The sequence below is a fragment of the Borostomias antarcticus genome (genome assembly GCF_949987555.1).
Source record: "Borostomias antarcticus genome assembly, chromosome: 8".
NCBI classification, from domain to species: Eukaryota; Metazoa; Chordata; class Actinopteri; order Stomiiformes; family Stomiidae; genus Borostomias; species Borostomias antarcticus.
In genome coordinates, this window is record NC_140241.1 from 6,880,313 (window position 1) to 6,898,225 (window position 17,913).

At 47.6% G+C, this 17,913-nt stretch overlaps 2 protein-coding genes across 2 annotated transcripts; both read right to left on the minus strand.

The window, feature by feature from the left end:
• Positions 1 to 1,958: 1,958 nt before the first annotated feature.
• Positions 1,959 to 10,841, minus strand: cdh17 (cadherin 17, LI cadherin (liver-intestine); the record flags this gene model as incomplete). The annotated part of the gene is made up of 19 exons (XM_084442086.1): positions 1,959 to 2,060; positions 2,382 to 2,498; positions 2,631 to 2,741; positions 2,886 to 3,110; positions 3,297 to 3,427; positions 3,580 to 3,824; positions 3,994 to 4,182; positions 4,296 to 4,372; positions 4,870 to 5,058; positions 5,186 to 5,336; positions 5,435 to 5,566; positions 6,478 to 6,677; positions 7,451 to 7,609; positions 7,824 to 7,982; positions 8,261 to 8,396; positions 8,576 to 8,713; positions 8,832 to 8,927; positions 9,199 to 9,268; positions 10,831 to 10,841. The coding sequence occupies 19 exons, from the start codon at positions 10,839 to 10,841 to the stop codon at positions 1,969 to 1,971; spliced, it is 2,628 nt and encodes an 875-aa protein (XP_084298212.1). The 3' UTR covers positions 1,959 to 1,968.
• Positions 10,842 to 13,543: 2,702 nt separating this feature from the next.
• On the minus strand, positions 13,544 to 14,934 carry gem (GTP binding protein overexpressed in skeletal muscle; the record flags this gene model as incomplete). Its single annotated transcript, XM_084441617.1, has 4 exons — positions 13,544 to 13,827; positions 13,987 to 14,191; positions 14,352 to 14,428; positions 14,580 to 14,934. The coding sequence occupies 4 exons, from the start codon at positions 14,932 to 14,934 to the stop codon at positions 13,544 to 13,546; spliced, it is 921 nt and encodes a 306-aa protein (XP_084297743.1).
• Positions 14,935 to 17,913: the final 2,979 nt, after the last annotated feature.

Here is a 17,913-nt window from a genome sequence, read left to right on the forward strand (position 1 = left end):
CAAACATGGTCAGAGCACACCATCATTTTTTTTCTCTCCCTCTTTTCTCTCCTTCGTCCTCATCCCCTCTTCCCCGCCCACACAGCCCCAAGGAGGGCTGCGTCCGTGTGTGTGTGGTGTTGTGGAACGTGTTGCCAGGGTACTGTTGGAGAGAGAGCGCAGATACAAACATCGGGGCCGAGTTACTCTTTATGAGCTTGTGCTGTAACTCTCGTCAGCGCTGTCCAACCATCTCTATGTCTACAACCACACACACACACACACACACACACACACACACACACACACACACACACACACACACACACACACACACACACACACCTCAGCTGTTACATGGGTGAAGCTACGTTGAGAATCGTATTCCTTCATGTATAATAGGCTTCCTAATAGTGATTCTTAAACATTTTTTACAATTTTACAAAAATTTTATAGTATGAATACTTTTTTTTTTCCAACTTTTAACATCTTGATGATGTATGATGAAAAAGTGACAGACTGAAGTAATAGTCACCAAAACTAACTAGAATATTAATATATTCACCACCTCTCTCGTTCACACACTCACATATTCAAACATACATGCACATAAACACATCCACACACACACACACACAAATACACACACACTGGTACACACTTCCCCCTGCGCTGCTCCTGGTCTGATTCTTTGGTTCACACGACCGTCGCCAGGTGAGACACATGGACACAACCATGCTCTGCAGTAGACGGCACATGTAGCACACACACTAGGCTCTAGCATGTGGTGTGTGTGTGTGTGTGTGTGTGTGTTACCATGCCATTCAGAACGTTTCTATGCTTTGTGTGATTGCATGTCTTATTGTACTGAATAAAACTCAATCCCTTTCCAAGCACGGTGAACAAAGCACTTCCACTTACTTTCTCTCTCCCCCTTTCTCTCTCTCTCTTACACACACACACACACACACACACACACACACACACACACACACACACACCTCCCCTCAGTCTGAGAGATGAGTCAGAGCATCTCAATGAGGTGGAGAAAGAAAATCCATGGCAATAGAGAGAAAGTTGTTTTAAACACTTATGCAGTCAAATTCATCCCAAAAGAGAACAATGGAGGTGCTGTTTTGAGTCAACGTGACAGCCTGTCTGCAGATAACCTGTAGATAGGTACATCAGCATCTGTCAAAACAAATTTCTAGAAATAGAAACACACAAACACACACACACACACACACACACACAAACACACAAAGTGCTCCTTAGGTGCAACACACACACACACACACACACACACACACACACACACACACACACGTGCAACAGCACAGGTTCCAACAAGTTTCTTTATTCAGCAGTGTCATGGTACAGATAGTCTAGACCAGGGGTGCATGCTGGGATACATGCTATATTTGCTACTGAAGTAGTTGTGACAGTGTTAGAAGTGTGCTATCCCTCCCATACATCACCCAGTTACCACTATGAACACCAGACGCAGAGCAGACTGGGTTCTTCATTCAAACAACAAACAATACACTGATTATCACAAGGTTCTGAAATGATCAAAGTGCCAGAAACATAGAGTATTATGAAATGTACATGATCAAATCTGATGTTCACAATTACAACCGAAAAGCTTGATAATGCCCGTTTTACATACAATTCTGCCACTGTAACTATAGGGTCCCTGAGACATCTGTTTACTGTACCTGACATGTTGTAGAGACTTAAGACAAAGGCTGGGGGCATATCAATAAGAACTAAATTATGACTGTAATGCTAGCTAGACGTTAACGCTGATTTTAAAAGGGGTAAATAAGTTATTGAGATGCAAAATATTATGATTATGACAATACCAGGTAGTTTAGAAGATGCATAGAACCAATTAGAACCTATCTGTACTATCCTTTAAAAAACACTTACACTATATCAAATAATGTTCTTTCTGTGTGTGTGTGTGTGTGTGTGTGTGTGTGTGTTCTACAGCATGGCGTTCGTGTCTTCGTGCCCCTCCAAGGCTCTCTTCTTCTCCCGCTTCTTGATGCGATGGAAAATTAAGACGAATGCGAGAACTGGAGAGAAGAGGACAACAGTCAGCTATAATCAACAACAAGGACAAGACCCCTTCCACAGAACGGGGGGATTTTACAAAGTGGCTTCAGTGAAAACTCTTTTTTTGCTAACCATGAGATTGAATTGAATTGAACTGAATTGAATCTCAAAGTCAGTGTGAGTTTTCACTAAACCTGCTTTCTGGAATACCCCCCAGGAGATGTGGCACTATCACAATCACAGTGGAGAACATTACTAAACCACATGCTAGGGGTGGGTGAGAGCGTTTAAGGGTCCTGGTGTGTCTCTTTGACTGGAATGTCATGACAGTGGTGACTCACTGATGAATCCCATTGTTCCGGCCAGGATCCCGACAGTGGCCGACATTCCCATCTTCCCATAATGCTCTCCTGGCGGTGCATAACAGTATCCCAGCACTGTGCAGTTACACACTCTCACTGTGGGGAGAAAAAACACACACACACACACACACAGATATCAGAAAACATATACACACACACACACAAACACACACACACACACACACACACACACACACACACACACACACACACACTGTAATCACTCACCTTCGAAACTTTGTGAGACGCCCATGCCGGCGTTGTCCTTGATGTTTATGGGGAGCAGGAACGTTTTGTCCTCATTTGGGGGTTTCTTCAGACTGAGTTTAGCAGATGTACCTACAGGAAACAGAACACCATCTCTGAAGTATGAAACTGATATCAGAAACGGAAAACTATATTATTCTGAGTGACGGCAGTTGTAAAAATACCATGGTAAAGCAGAACTACTGTGTGACTCGTGTTTAACGACTCGGTACCTACCGTCGATCGCCTGGAGTTCCCAGTTGGGGGACTTCTTTCCCTGGCCCAGCACGAAGGTGAACGGCTGGCTGTAGGGGGCGCTGTCTGCATCGCTGGCCGTCAAGATCACAGGCTGGGGTTTCCCCACACAGATGAAGGCCTGCTTCTCGTTCAGCTTGGGCACGTTGTCGTTCACATCCAGCAAGCGCACAGACGCCACGCGCTCGGCAGACTGCGCCGGGTTGGCTACAAGACAGGCGTCAGATGGAACGACAAAACTGTTAGGGTTCGTTAACACTGTGTATTGCAAAGGGATTCATTTTGAATTGATAATGTGTTCAAAAAGAGTGTGTGTGTGTGTGTGTGTGTGTGTGTGTGTGTGTGTGTGTGTGTGTGTGTGTGTGTGTGTGAGCCTGGGTGTGTGTTTTCAACCTTTCTCAAAGACGACAACGGTGACTTCAAACACCTCCTGTGTCTCTCTGTCCAGCTTTGCTTTGGTCTTGATGTCTCCTGTGGCCGGATCTATCTCTAACCAGTCATTAGGGACACCCGTCAGCTTGAATCTATAGACACACACACACACACACACATTTAGAATGGTAGGTATGTCAACCTATTGTTGCCCAGTTGAGGCATGCATACAGTAAGCAGTCAGTAGTGGTCACTAGTCTAGTAATAAAATAAAGTAGTAATAGTAAAATAGTAATTCTTGTACCCTATGTCTTTGCCCTCAGGATCCTTCGCGCCTACTTTCAGCACGGTCGACCCCACGCTGGTGTTCTCCGGTACCGTCACATCCAGAACGTCCTCGTCAAACTGCGGCGCCTCATCCACGTCCCCGACGTCCACGGAGACAAAGGTTGTGGACTTGGCGTCATACTCCATGCCAGCCACTAGGGGCTCTGGGTTACGGGCATCAATCTGGAGCTTGGTGGAGGGGGTGGTCTCGAAGTCTAGCGCCTACAGGAGGAGAGAGGGGGAGGTTGGGTGTGTGGGGGTGGGGGTGGGGGGGTGGGGGGTGTATTGTTACACCTGACAACAGTGTGTGTGTGTGTGTGTGTGTGTGTGTGTGTGTGTGTGTGTGTGTGTGTGTGTGTGTCTGTCCTATCTTCAAGTCTGGCCATCATACCTTGACAAGTACAAGCCTGCCTTCCCCGTTGTAGTCTGTCTCCATGGCGAAGGCTCCATCATCGTTGCCAGCGGTGATATGGAACTCGATGCGTGAGCTGCCAGTGCCAGGGTCATCTGCGTCAGTCGCTTTCACCGTCAGGACGGTGTGGCCCACAGGGGTGTCCTCGGAGATCTTGTAAATACCGTACTACACACACACACAGTCAAAGGTCAAAGGTCACACACTGGGACCAGTGAAGTGAAGTCATACTTCATCAAGAGGGGAACCGGAGCATCTAGAGTGCAGAGTGACACACTCACATTACTCTTCTCAAAGATGGGCAACTCGTTGTTGATGTCGATGACCTTGACCACGACCTTACACTCCGTGCTGAAACCTGAGAGAGTCAGTTCATTAGTGTGTGTGTGTGTGTGCGTGCACGCACGCATGTGTGTGTGTGTGTATGTATGTGTGTGTGCAGTACCTGGGTCATGGACGCAGACAGTGAGGTGGCACTCCGGGGAATCTTTTCTGTGTGTGTGTGCATGTGTGTGTGTGTGTGTGTATGTGTGTATGTGTGTGTGTGTGTGTGTGTGTGTGTGTGTGTGTGTGTGTCTGGGTGTGAGTGTGTGAGTGAGTGTGTGAGCGTGTGTGTGCAGTACCTGGGTCGTGGACGCGGACAGTGAGGTGGTATTCTAGGGGAATCTTTTCTGTGTGTGTGTTTGTGTTTGTGTGTGTGTGTGTGTGTGTGTACCTGGGTCGTGGACGCGGACAGTGAGGTGGTACTCTAGGGGAATCTTTTCTGTGTGTGTGTGTGTTTGTGTGTGTGTGTGTGTGTGTGTGTGTGTGTGTGTGTGTGTGTGTGTGTGTGTGTGTGTGTGTGTGTGTGTGTACCTGGGTCGTGGACGCGGACAGTGAGGTGGTACTCCGGGGCGTCTGTCCTGCGCAGCACCTTGGTGGTCTGCATGCGGCCGCTGTCGTCGACGGTGAACGGCGAGGAGGTCAGCAGCGAGTAGGACAGCAGAGAGTTGGCTGTGTTCTCTTCGTCATCGTCACGCACCACCACCTGGCCTATCACACTTCCTGGAGAACCGCAAGAACCGAGAGACCGCTTAGAACGACGAGAACCGTCGCGTTCGAACCGAACAGCCGCGCCAGACGGGGGCCACGGTTCTGTACAAAGGAGACGACCGATCTGATAGGTGGTCACCTGGCTGCTCGCTCTCCTGCACCTCAAACACGCTCACTTCCTGTTCACACACGGGCGCGTTGTCGTTCACGTCCTCCACCATCACCTGGATCTCCATGGGCGGGTCCAGCTCGCGGCCGTCCAGGTTCTCGGCAAACACCACCAGGATGTACTGCGGCGACACACGCACACACAGGTCAAAGGTCACAGCACAATGTGGTAGGCTTCAGTGTGTGTGTGTGTGTGTGTGTGTTTGGTGTGTGTATTTACCATGTCCTTCTCCTCTCTGTCCAGCTCTTCTGTGAGCAGTATCTCTCCCTCCGGTGTCACACTGAAGGGGAAGGGCAAACCGCGCTCTTTCTGCACCAGCCTGTAGAGGGCGCCGGGATCATTAGACTGGACCTGCAGGGAGAGATTCACATTCAGATTCAGACTCAGTCTCAGACTCAGATTCACATTCAGACTCACATTCAGATTTTATTCACTTGTACAGTGAGATGTTACTGCCGGCTCAGTGATGTGCTCCAAGAAATTTACAAAGAATTACAAATTACACAAACTACACGCTATACAAATAAAGTTACTGGCATGGATGAATTATGTACATAAATATAAATAATCCCTGGAGGGGAATATACTTTCTATACCGGGAGTGCCCACACTTTTTTGGCTTGTTAGCTACTTTGAAACTATCTGCGGTGTCTTTAGCCTACTTAAATGACTCAATCACACAGCACAATGCACGACTTGCACTGAATGGAATCAACCAGGGTTGCATAATCCTGACTATTTGGGGGTTTTTGGTGGGTCTTCCTTGGCTACTCTCAGCACTCTAGTTTACCGTGGTACAAAATAGATTGTAGCCCATAAAACGAGTTGTAGCAGCTGCAAAAACAAGCCTAAACAATGATTAGATCAGCACTCACATGATTAAATCATTAATATACTCAGCTAAACTACAGTACAAAAGGTCATACTTGTAATCTACAAAGTAGCAGGAGGGAAAAGTTGCTCATTTGGACAACAAGAGAGGTGACGTGACTGCTTGTTTCTGCACATGCAACCTCAATGCGCTTCATCAAGTCAACTTTTTATGTCTTTTCTTTTGAATGGCTCGCAATCTACCAGCATAGAGATCTACCAGCATAGACTCTGAGATCTACTGGTCGATCACGATCGACGTATTGGGCACCCCTGGTCTATACAAATAAAGGTATGGGTGTATTATGAAAGATATTGTTGACAAGGAGAGGGTGAGGGACGATTAGGTAGTTGATACGGTAGGTGTGTTTTGTTTGATTTTGTGAAGCTACCTTAGCGATGATCATTGGGTACACTGTCACCAGCTGTTCTTTGACTGTGATCACTCCAGGGCTGACCCACAGGTTCTGTTGCACAGCGATGCTGACCCTGGCGTTTCCGCTCAGCGCGTTCTCCGACACGCCCCCAAGGTCCTCCACGCGCACGATCAGCGTGAAGTCTGGGTCCTCCAGGGGGTTTAGCCTACGCATCTCTGGCACCAAAGAGGAAGACAAGGGTGCCGTTTAAAATCAGTATACCAACACCATAGAGGAAGAGGCAGGATCATCCACAGTCTGTACACACTGCACTTTGTTTCATTATACAGTGAGTATGTGACCTCAGGGCTTTTCCACTGTCCTTAATCCATAGAGCAGAGGGCAGGCTGGAGCCATCTCCACTAACACCTCCCAGTTGAATCACCCTGAACTCCTTTTAATCACCCTCTATCTCTCCATCACTCTTTATCTCTCACTCTGTCTCTCCAGGACTCTCTCTATCTCTCCACTCTGTCTCTCCAGCACTCTCTATATCTCTCCATCACTCTCTATCTCTCCATCACTCTCGATCTCTCCATCACACTATCTCTGCAGCACTCTCTCTATCTGTTCATGACTCTCTATCTCTCCATCGCTCTCTCTATCTGTCCACGACTCTCTCTATCTCTCCATCACTCTCTCTCCATCACTGTCTCACCAGCACTCTCTCTTTCTCTCCATCACCCTCACTCTCTCCATCGCTCTCTCTATCTGTCCACGACTCTCCATCTCTCCATCACTCTATCTCTCCATCACTCTATCTCTCCATGACTCTGTCTCTCCATCACTCTCTCTATCTGTCCATGACTCTCTCTCTCCATCTCTCCATCACTCTTATTTATTATTTATTTATTATTTGACCACAACCATCACGTATCACATTGTTGAGGAATTAACACACGCACACACACGTACACACGCACGCACACACACACACACACACCCATACCTGCTCTTTCCACACAGGTGAAAAAGGGGTTGAGTTCGTAGGGTAAGGTCTGTGTGGGTGAGCAGTATTCATCAAACTTGCTCTTCAGGGCATCACTTCTACTGTGCCCCTCTCCACTAGTGAACAGAACACCCTCTCTGGCCTTCAGCAAGCGCTCTCCTGTAATAAAACACACACACACATAATCATCATCATAGGGCACAAGGTGTGGTCATTTTGACACTAGTCAAGTGATCTGATCAGTGCTAATATGGCCTGGAGTGAGATTATAGATGGACTACAGACAGAGATGGAGAGATTAAAGTCCTGACACTCCGAATGTCTGTGTATGTAAATGAAGCCATGTACACAAAGTGTGTGGGGGGTATGTTACCGTCTTCTGTGGTGGAGATCTCTCCAGTGACACTGTTGATCTGAAAGTAGTGTATGTTCTGCTTGTTGGGGATCTGGTTGACCAGGCTGTAACTCAGACGCGCGTTGGGAGACTCGGGGTCGTCCAAGTCTGACGCAAACACACGAGCAAAGGGAACACCTGCAGGAACACACACACTCTTATACCACATACTGCACACACACATACTCTTATACCACATACCACACATACGCATATACCACCTACCGCGCACACACACACACACACACACACACACACACACTCATATACCACATACCACACACACACACACACACACTCATATACCGCATACCGCACACACACATATTCATAGTACTGTATATCACATACCACATACACACATACTCATATACCACCTACCGCGCGCACACACACACACACACACACACACAGACCTGCAGGGGTGCGTTCCTTGACCACAGCAACATAGTCTGTCTGGTTGAAGGTGGGGGCGTGGTTGTTGATGTCCACCACAATAATGTTAATAGTGACTGGACCTTCCACTGGCTGATCGGCCACTAACGCCACAACCTACAGCACACACACACGCACAACACAACATAGGCATGCACACACACAAACACACACACACACACACATAGGGACCCATTGAAATACGACACACAATAACGCATGCATTGTGTATATAAGATAAGGCCCTATAGTGATATGGGTGTGGTCAGTGCTGTGCGTTGGTGTGTGTGTTTTACCTCTACGGTGTACGTTTGTTTGTGCGCCCAGTCCAGAGCCTGCGCCACGTACAACCACCCATCGGCTGAGATCAGGATCTTTCCCTCGGCGTCTCCGCTCACCATGAACCCGGTCACACCGGGTGTGGCGGCGTGGAACTGGGGGGAAGGGGGGCGGGATACGGAGAGAAACGGAGAGACAAAACGAGATCTGAGAGAGCAGACATGGGGAGACGGATAGCCGCGGTCCGATAGGTCTGTGTGTGTGTGTGTCTACCTGATAGATGGCGTAGGGTGCAGGCGTTGCCTCCGGTACCATTAGAACTTTGTTCTCCAGAGGACCCTTCTTGTCATCTAGACCGCTCCCGGCAGCCTATCAGAAGACGGAAGGGGTCGGACAAACCGCTTGTGTCAACCCCTCTCCTTTTACAAGACACGGTTACTCATTGACACACTCCACAGATTTGCTGTGAGGAAATTCTAAAACTCCACTACACAACGGAAGAGCAAAGTCTAGACAGTGTGTGTGTGTGTGTGTGTGTGTGTGTGTGTGTGTGTGTGTGTGTGTGTGTGTGTGTGTGTGTGTGTGTGTGTGTGTGATACAGTGTGTGATACTGTGGGTTTTGTTGGAGTACTGTACTCACAACGCCGAGGAGGAGGGAGAGCAGCAGCAGGTGCATTGTGGGAGTACTGATGAGCTTCAGTGAGGAAACTCTGAAAGGAGGAGGAGGAGGAGGAGGAGGAGGAGGAGGAGGAGGAGGAAGAAGAGGAGGAAGAAGACAGGGAAAAAGATTAATTAGAGCCCAGGCAGAGGAACAAAAAAATGTCCTCCATACAAATGCAAGTGAAAAAAAACAACATGCACACTCTTACAAAATGGTGGTGCTGGGAGTAAATCCCCTTTAAGGTTTCAAATGAGAAATACAAGACTCCCGCACACACTTTTTCTCTGCTTTAATCTTTTTAACAACGTTTCGGTGTTGCCACCTTCATCAGGACAGATTTTTTTTGCAAACATAACTTTGTGGCTCCCCGTGTATAACTAGACAGATACGTACCTCCCCTGCTATAGGCTACATATCTCTTTATCAGACTTTTAGCTGAGGGGGGAGTCAGTGGCCTTCAGGGTTATTGAATTTATAACTCCACCCACACAGCTAGACGGCTCCGCCCTCCGAAGTGAGAAACTGAAAGTCGAGCATTAAAAGTCACATGACCATATTTGGACCTTTAACGCTTCGGTGGGCCGTGTCGCCTTTGAAGTACGAAGCCCTCCTTCTTCCGCTGCCTCGGATAGAAGCAGGGGTCCAAGTACGACTCGGGGGTTAAAAGGTCACACTCAGATCACCGTCACCACACCTAACATGATCCCAGAGCTTAAAAGGGGGTCAGTTTGTGTGTGTGTGTGTGTGTGTATCAGTCCCTGTATGTTCTGTCAGTCTATGAATCCCATTCCTGTTTGACAGCAGGAGAGAATGACTAGACTACGTCTCCTGCCCAACTGACGCTCCTCTCCAACGCACCTCAGAACACCCTTCAACGCTTTCTACCCGTCACGGTGACCAGTTAAAACCACACTCCTATCAGTGGTATCACTGTAGATCAGTGAAGTCTCCCTGTAAAAAGTTAGCCATGGTGACACATTCACTGTGAAACGCACCCAGACGTTTGATTCACAAGCCCTTTCAGCTTCTCTCACACACAAATCAGTCACACAAATCAGGGTTGAGAAGTTAACGTCATAGCTAATTTGTACATCTATGTTACTGTGTGTGTGTGTGTGTGTGTGTGTGTGTGTGTGTGTGTGTGTGTGTGTGACCGTGTGACCCAGCCTAAGCCTAGAGGAACATGAAAGGAGTAGGTGGAGAGTGAAGGTGACATTGAAGAGTCCAGTGTGACGACCTTTGATTAGCTAGCACAAACCGACTTTACCTGACACTAAGCCTACCGGTCACACTTCTCAGCTTCAATCAACCTTTACCGCACCTGTTTCACCATCAACCCACTACAACCGTCTCTTCACACACTAGAACGATGATATGGCCCCTAGACACTCACACATACACACACACACGACTCAGAAGATGCCAACACCAGAACACACAAGATGGTGGACAACATGTAACCAAGACATACTGTTGCATGCTGCCATGTGTGTGTGTGTGTGTGTGTGTGTGTGCGGGGCCTCCTTGAGGCCTCTTTCTGCCAGCTACCAACTGAGTGGCCTCTGCTCTGCCAGGTGTCTGTCGCTAAAAGTCCCAACAGGAGAATCTCACACGAGAACCATTACCTTATGTCAGATGCTCCGCGGCCACACGGTAAAAGACAAAACCCCACAACCACAACCACACAAGCCAACACCTGACACAGAGGCCCACACAAAGTCGAGTCAAGATCATGACCCACAACCAACATAAACCACACTATAATTAACACACACGCATAAATATATATATACACACACACACACAGGCCAACTGCAACCAACAGACCCAGTCCTCAGTGCCTCAGGCATCCGCCCCAAACCACCTCATATAACACGTAATGAGTGAGAAGTTGACAGGGGAGACAGAGAGAGAGAGACAGAGAGAGAGAGAGAGAGGGAGAGACGTACCTGGTCCGGGAGTTTCGGTGTCTCTCTTTGGACTGCAGTGTACCACGGCAGCCCCATCCTACTGGTCAAACGTTAACCAGGTGCTAACCTGAAATGTTTTATTGAACCTAATGATTGTCTAATCGGCCCGCCCTCATCGACAGCGCCTGGCCAATGAGAGCAGCTCTGGGAGAGAGTGCAACACAAGGATAATACTGTAACAAGGACACAATAAATTAACGCAATACAGAATGAATAAACATTCAAGGTTAATTAGGCTCTATTGTAGTCCTTAATGGCTGCTTATCATTAAGCTGTATGTATACTGTAAGTATAGTAGGTGTCTATGGAGAAACTCATAACTGGCCGTTGGACTCTCCGAGTTCATCAGTTCAGGGCCTGTGATTCGCCTGTACCACTGCTAAAGGGTGAGGGTGTCGGCAGATTCCATTACAAGTACAGACTGCATCTGACTGGAAAGGTTTCAGTCACTGCAGCAGACTTTGACCTTTGAACTTTTGAACTGCTTCCTGTCTTGATTGTTCCATTGTTAGGAACGTCTGATAAGGAGATTCAACAGCGGACACGCATGCTGACAGACAGACGACCACAGGAATGTAGAGCAACAATATAATGCTTTATTGTTTTGTACAATACTATCACTCATACTCATCTGGACAAAGATAGGATTACAATACAGTATGTGACCAAATGATGACCACATGGTGACCGCTGTGCGGTGACTGGCTGAGGAGGGCCCCTATCAGCCAGCTGATATTTCTGCAAATCTAAAACACCAGACTAAGCGCCTTTTTACTGTCCCTATGACCTGGGCTGCATAAATCCTGTCTGTAACGATGAGGAAGAGACACTGCTGAGAATGATCTCTGTTTATGATGCTGTGTGTCTATAGCGTTGAGGCCCACACCCTTATTTGATCCTGAAACAAGCCTATCACTGGTACTGAAACGCACAATATCTCTTTATCACACACTAAGCCCGAGATAAGGAACACACCCAAACACACACAGACACACACACCAGACCTGGGTCAAAATATTATTTCAGAACAAGAGAATACTTCACAAATCTGTTTCAAAAGGCAGGTGCATATGAGAGGGATAAATGAATCAAAAGTTGCAAAAAGATCCCACACAGTGTAACTTACAATTCAGTTTAAATGTGAAGTTTCGGTACTAGAAATTCATCAGATAGTCAATTCATGACTATTAATAGTTTATTTGTCTGATGAGGGTCTAATAATGAAACATCACATTCAAATTGAATTGCAAGTTAGACAGTGTGTGGGATCTTTTTGCAACATCTGATTCAAAATACTATTTGAAATCATTTGAAATCACTGCTTGTTTTTGTCTGGCACAATAAAACCAATGGGCTGTTCCCAAAAAAGCAAACCCCGCCACCTGCACTCCACACACACACACGCACGCACGCACACACACACACACACACACACACACACACACACACACACACACACACACACACACACACACACACACACACACACACACACTCTGTCTCAGGTTGGTGGTGAGTGTACCATTGCCTCTGTGGCCTCAATTTGACCCCAATTCCAGTGGGTCAGTAATACCCATCGTAGGTTAAAAAAAAAAAGTGTCGCACACTCTGGCTCCGTATGCATTTCTCTTTTATTTGATGAAGTTTCGGCCCTCCGGCCTTCTTCAAAATCAACAATAGTAATACCCAAACAACTAAGTATAAAGATGATGCGGTGCTGTGGCCTTTGGCTCTGGCTGGGTATGTAGTGAACAGCAGACAAGAGGTTACTTTTAGGAAAGTCATCTTTATTTAACACCACAGGTCGGAATGGAAAGTGTTCTCACATTGCAAAATACACACAAGATACAACACAGTCCACCATCTGAATGCAGATGCTTATCGGACAATAACCAAAAACACATGGACAAAATATTTTCGCAACATAGGCTAACAGTTGCCCTGGTAACCTTGGCACTTGGGAGAGTGTGTGGATGAAGGACGAGAGGGAGAGGATGAGGGATGAGAAAGGAGGCAGGTATTCATCTAGATAACACATCCATGCCTGCGCATTGTGTTGCCTCTGTGTATGAAATGCGCTATACAAATAAAGTTTGATTTGATGGCTCGAAAGAGTTACTCTCTTTCAAAGTCACTCAATTGGCAGTTGTCTCTCAAACCTCCAGAGTCTCAATAGATTCCCAATACGTCACCTGGCAGACAGGGCCTTTCAGTATGAGAGAAAATAATGTCCATTGGCTGATTTTCCAGTCCATCATAGAGGCTGGCGAATGGGATGACAGTTCACACAGGTCAGTCTAATATAGACAGAATAGGGTCTGGGAGTGGAGGCGGACGCGGGTGTCCGCTGGGTCCTAGAGCACGGAGAGGTCGTGGCAGGATTTAGACTTCAGGCGGAATGCCGCACTAGAGTTGTTTTTCGCCACCATCTTGTCTAGGAAGCGCTTGGCCTTTTTGGTGATGCTTTCGCGCCGCGCGTGAGCGTGTGTGTGTCTGCGGCGCTCGTTGGCCTCCTTGGAGTCGCGGCGGAGACGCAGCTGTCGCACGATGCCGTGGAAGGCGTCCCACACGTTGTGGTCCATGGCCGCCGAAGTCTCGATGAACTTGCAGTCGAAAACGGCCGCACACGCACGACCCTCTGGAACACAGGACAACACACGTCAGAGAACGGCGTGCACACAGACATATCGGTTGAAACACACACATTCACACACACACACACACACACACACACACACACACACACACACACACACACACACACAAAGTCAGCCTACACAATGCTTGTTCTACTCACCATTGACTGACACCTCTCTGCGTCGGACCAGGTCACATTTGTTCCCAACGAGGATGATTGGGGTGTGGTGGGCGGGCCGGTGGCGGCGGAGGGATATACGGAGCTCTGAGGCTCGTAGGAAGGAGGCCCGGTCAGTTATGGAGTATACCAACAGGTAGGCATCACCTGTCTGCATACACTGCTTCTGAGACCACTCGTCTTCATCCTGCAACACACACACACATTTAGAATCGGACTCCAACCACAGGATACATTTGATATTTCCTCTAGTTATTTTTGTGAATTGACAGTTCTTTTGTAGTTTGTGTGCTTTGTTTTAATCTATTCCATGGTTTGTTGGTGTGTTTTGCACAATGCTTACGTACCTCTGCATCCCACGTGTCAAATAGAGTGATGGTCGCGCGCTCTCCATCCACTGAGAGAACCTGCTCACACACCTGACCTGAAACACCGGACAGAAGCATTTTAGTTTTAAATTAGGCTACACTGGCGTACTTTGAGACAAAGCCTGGGTAAAGCTCCAAAAGTGCAAACATGTAAAGAGTACGTTAATAAGCCTGATAAAATATTAGGTCACGTGTCTATTATCTCACCTCCGTACAGCTCACAGTCATCGCTGTCCATGCTGTCCGCAGCGCCAGCGAAGATGCTGGCGAGAGCCGTTTTACCGACTCCGTTACCCCCTAGAAGTACCACGCGAAATTGGCTCGTGCTACGAACGGTATCACCAACAGAATCGGTAGAGACAACCGAATCAGAGGACGACCAGCTCCCGCTGCTGCTCCCCGACTCTCCGACAGAACTCGTGTAGGACTTTGAGCGGGAGATGCAGGATGGAACCCGGGACACCAGGGTGTCCGTGAGCTGGTGGCTGTCGGTGTCGCAGATGCTCCATCGGTGGAGCTCATGCTGCAACCGGAGACTGTGCCGACGCATGTTCCCAAGCATGGCGATGAAGAAAAAAACTCTTCCAACTACTGAAATTGTTGTTGAGCGAAATCCACTCTTGTGCGAGACTGCAGAGTAGTTGAACTTCAAATATATCAATTATTTATACTGAAAAAGTAACTGGTCTTGCAAAAGATGTAAGGTGCAGATGGGTCTCGGTTGGAGTGAAGACGTATTTACCATTGATGTCTCTGCCGGTAAGCGCGTGTGTTCCCAGGATAAATCGGTCTCTGAAATGTTCTAACAAGCTTCCCCTCCGCGGCTTAAATAAAGAAGTCTCAGAGCGAGAGCTTCCCTGACGTCACTCTGCCGCCCCGTCCTCCCCCCACCCGCGCGCCGTCGATCCTGGCCCAGTAGGTAATTGGGGTGTCTGTCATCTCCCAGGCGAGGGAGGGGGGCTGAGGAGGAGTTGCAGAGCAAGTGTTTTCTGGGGCCATTCATTCACATGGCAAAGGGAAGTCTACACGAAGGCTTAGAATTCAGAGATGTTTTTATTTACATTATTTACATTTAATGGGAAAAAGGTTACAGGAGACCAACGTGATCAACAACAGCACTGACAGTGCTTCTCTGTAGCCAATAACAATAGCCTACTGTTCTGTTGATGAGATTGAGAATAATATGATGAAATTGTTATTGCTCATTGTAGCCTACTTAATCTCTGACTGGCTGCAAATAAACACAGAGAGTGGACAGAGATAAGAGGCTTTAAGTGCATACGGAGCTGTGGGTCAACATCTGCACCAGAATGACACAGCACAGCACAATCATCTCACGCAAGCTGACCCAATCCTGACCAAATCCCAAGAAGGGCAAACATACATACTTTCAGACATTGTGTACAAATACAGACACCCACACAACACTCAAGGCTCTTTACTGTACATGTAGTCATTCAAGAGTTCCTCTCTAGAGCATACGTCCTGCATTTGCAATGCATTACTGCTCATCCACACATTGTGGATGTACAGTAATCGGCTCATCACCAAGACTGAACATACAAACTCACACTTCAGTCAGACATGCATCTGACATCACTACCTGTAGCTTCCAATCAGCACTGAGGTGCTTGATTAATGACTGAGATTACTGAGGGTGGATTAATCCCCAATCCTAATTTCTCTAATCCAGAGCTCACTTTAGTATCAAGATGGAGATCGAGGGTCAGGATGCAGGTCTCCATTCACACTTACTGCCTAAGACATCTGGGGAGAGAGGCTGTAAAGGGATCATTAGTGTATGTACAAAGTCACTCATCACATAATTATAAGTATCCACTGTTACACACAAAACAATATTACATTACATTAGTCATTTAGCTGACCCTTTTATCCAAAGCGACTTATAGTAATTGCATTTAACGTAGGAAAAGCCAATGTACTACTACTTGCCAGAGCTCACCAGTGCATCTCCTTTCTAAAACAAGTAACTAAGCATAATCTAGTGCTGAAGGCAAAGTGCAAGAATAGCAAATAATGTGATAGTCGAAGCATCTATCCAAAAAACAGATTATTGAAGCAGTTGCTTTTGTGAATGAACTGTCTAAGAATATACACACTGCCAGAGATCCCTTTCAACACACTACCGTGCTTTCAGTCCATACCCAGCACACGGAGGTCCATCCTGGAGAGCAGAATTATACTGTGTGAGAGTGAGAGGTCAGAGGTCGTTTTTTACAGTCACTTCAGCATTATGCTGCTTAATCTACTGTTGTTGTTTTTCAGGATTGCAAGGCTGCTGCTGCTGTACATTAGATGCCTGATCTGATGGGACGTGATTTTGGACGGATGATAGAGGGACGTCAAATCCCTGTAAAGTGCCGGAGAGAGAGAGAGAGGGAGAGAGAGAGAGAGGGAGCGAGAGAGAGAGAGAGAGAGGGAGAGAGCAAAAGAGAGAGAGAGAGGGAGAGAGAGAGAGAGGGAGCGAGAGAGAGAGAGAGGGAGCTCATTTTACCATCAGCAAAACTGCACATATTTGAATTCAAAGTTAGACATCTCATACTAACTTGATTATTGATTCTTTCTCTCTCTCTCCCTCTCTCTCACACACACACACCTCAATGGTGTCCCGACATCATCTAGCCCTCATCTAGTAGTTGGAGCCAGTCCTCAAGCCTGAGTGGTATTATCTAATCAGGCCACTGCGTCAGAGGAAGCGGGACAGGACCCCAAGGGACAGGGCTGGAGGCTCGAGCCTCCTGGAAGGACTGAGGGGAGAGGTGGAGCAGGAGGCCAGGCTGAGGCTGGAGAAGCTGGGGCGGGGTTGGGGTGAGGCTGGACAGGGTCAGGAGGGGTCAGGGTCAGGCGGGGTCAGCTGAGGCAGGGCTGGGGTCGGGTTGGATAGGGCTGTAGTGGAGGAATTCAAGAGGCCGGTAAAGAAGGACTCGTGTGAAGGAGAGGGTTAAGGGCTGTGAAGAAGATTAAAGAGAGAGAGAGAGAGAGAGAGAGAGAGAGAGAGAGAGATTGGGTGCAGATTGTGCTGCATCATCAGGGCTTCCTGTCAGAAAGCACACTCTGCTCTCCCTACTCACAGCTCTGTCCTGGGTATAAAGGCTGGATTAGCTGCTCCTGGATCTCTGATCAATACCATCTGTCCCACCTCCCTCTAATGACGGGAACACTGCCTTCTGGGAAAGAACAAACACTCTGAGCCCGCCTCTGCTGCCATTACTAACAAACATCATCTGCTATGAACAACTCCCACACATTAATGGATAATAAACAATGATGTTTGCACAGAAGTCAGTCGGGAACTTCTAATCTGACGAATAGACAGAGGGCAGTTCAGGGTTTAACCCTTTCTAATGAATGAGCAATGTACAAATACAGCCTGTACAAATGCATTCATCTACTACTACCCCCATCCACCTACTCAATCAGCCCCTCTCCTCCCTGGTCCAGAGTGCCCTGTTAGGCATCATTCATCCAATCGACCGGCCTTGACTTGTCTCAGGGCTGTCAGGAGCTTGAGCTGGAGAGA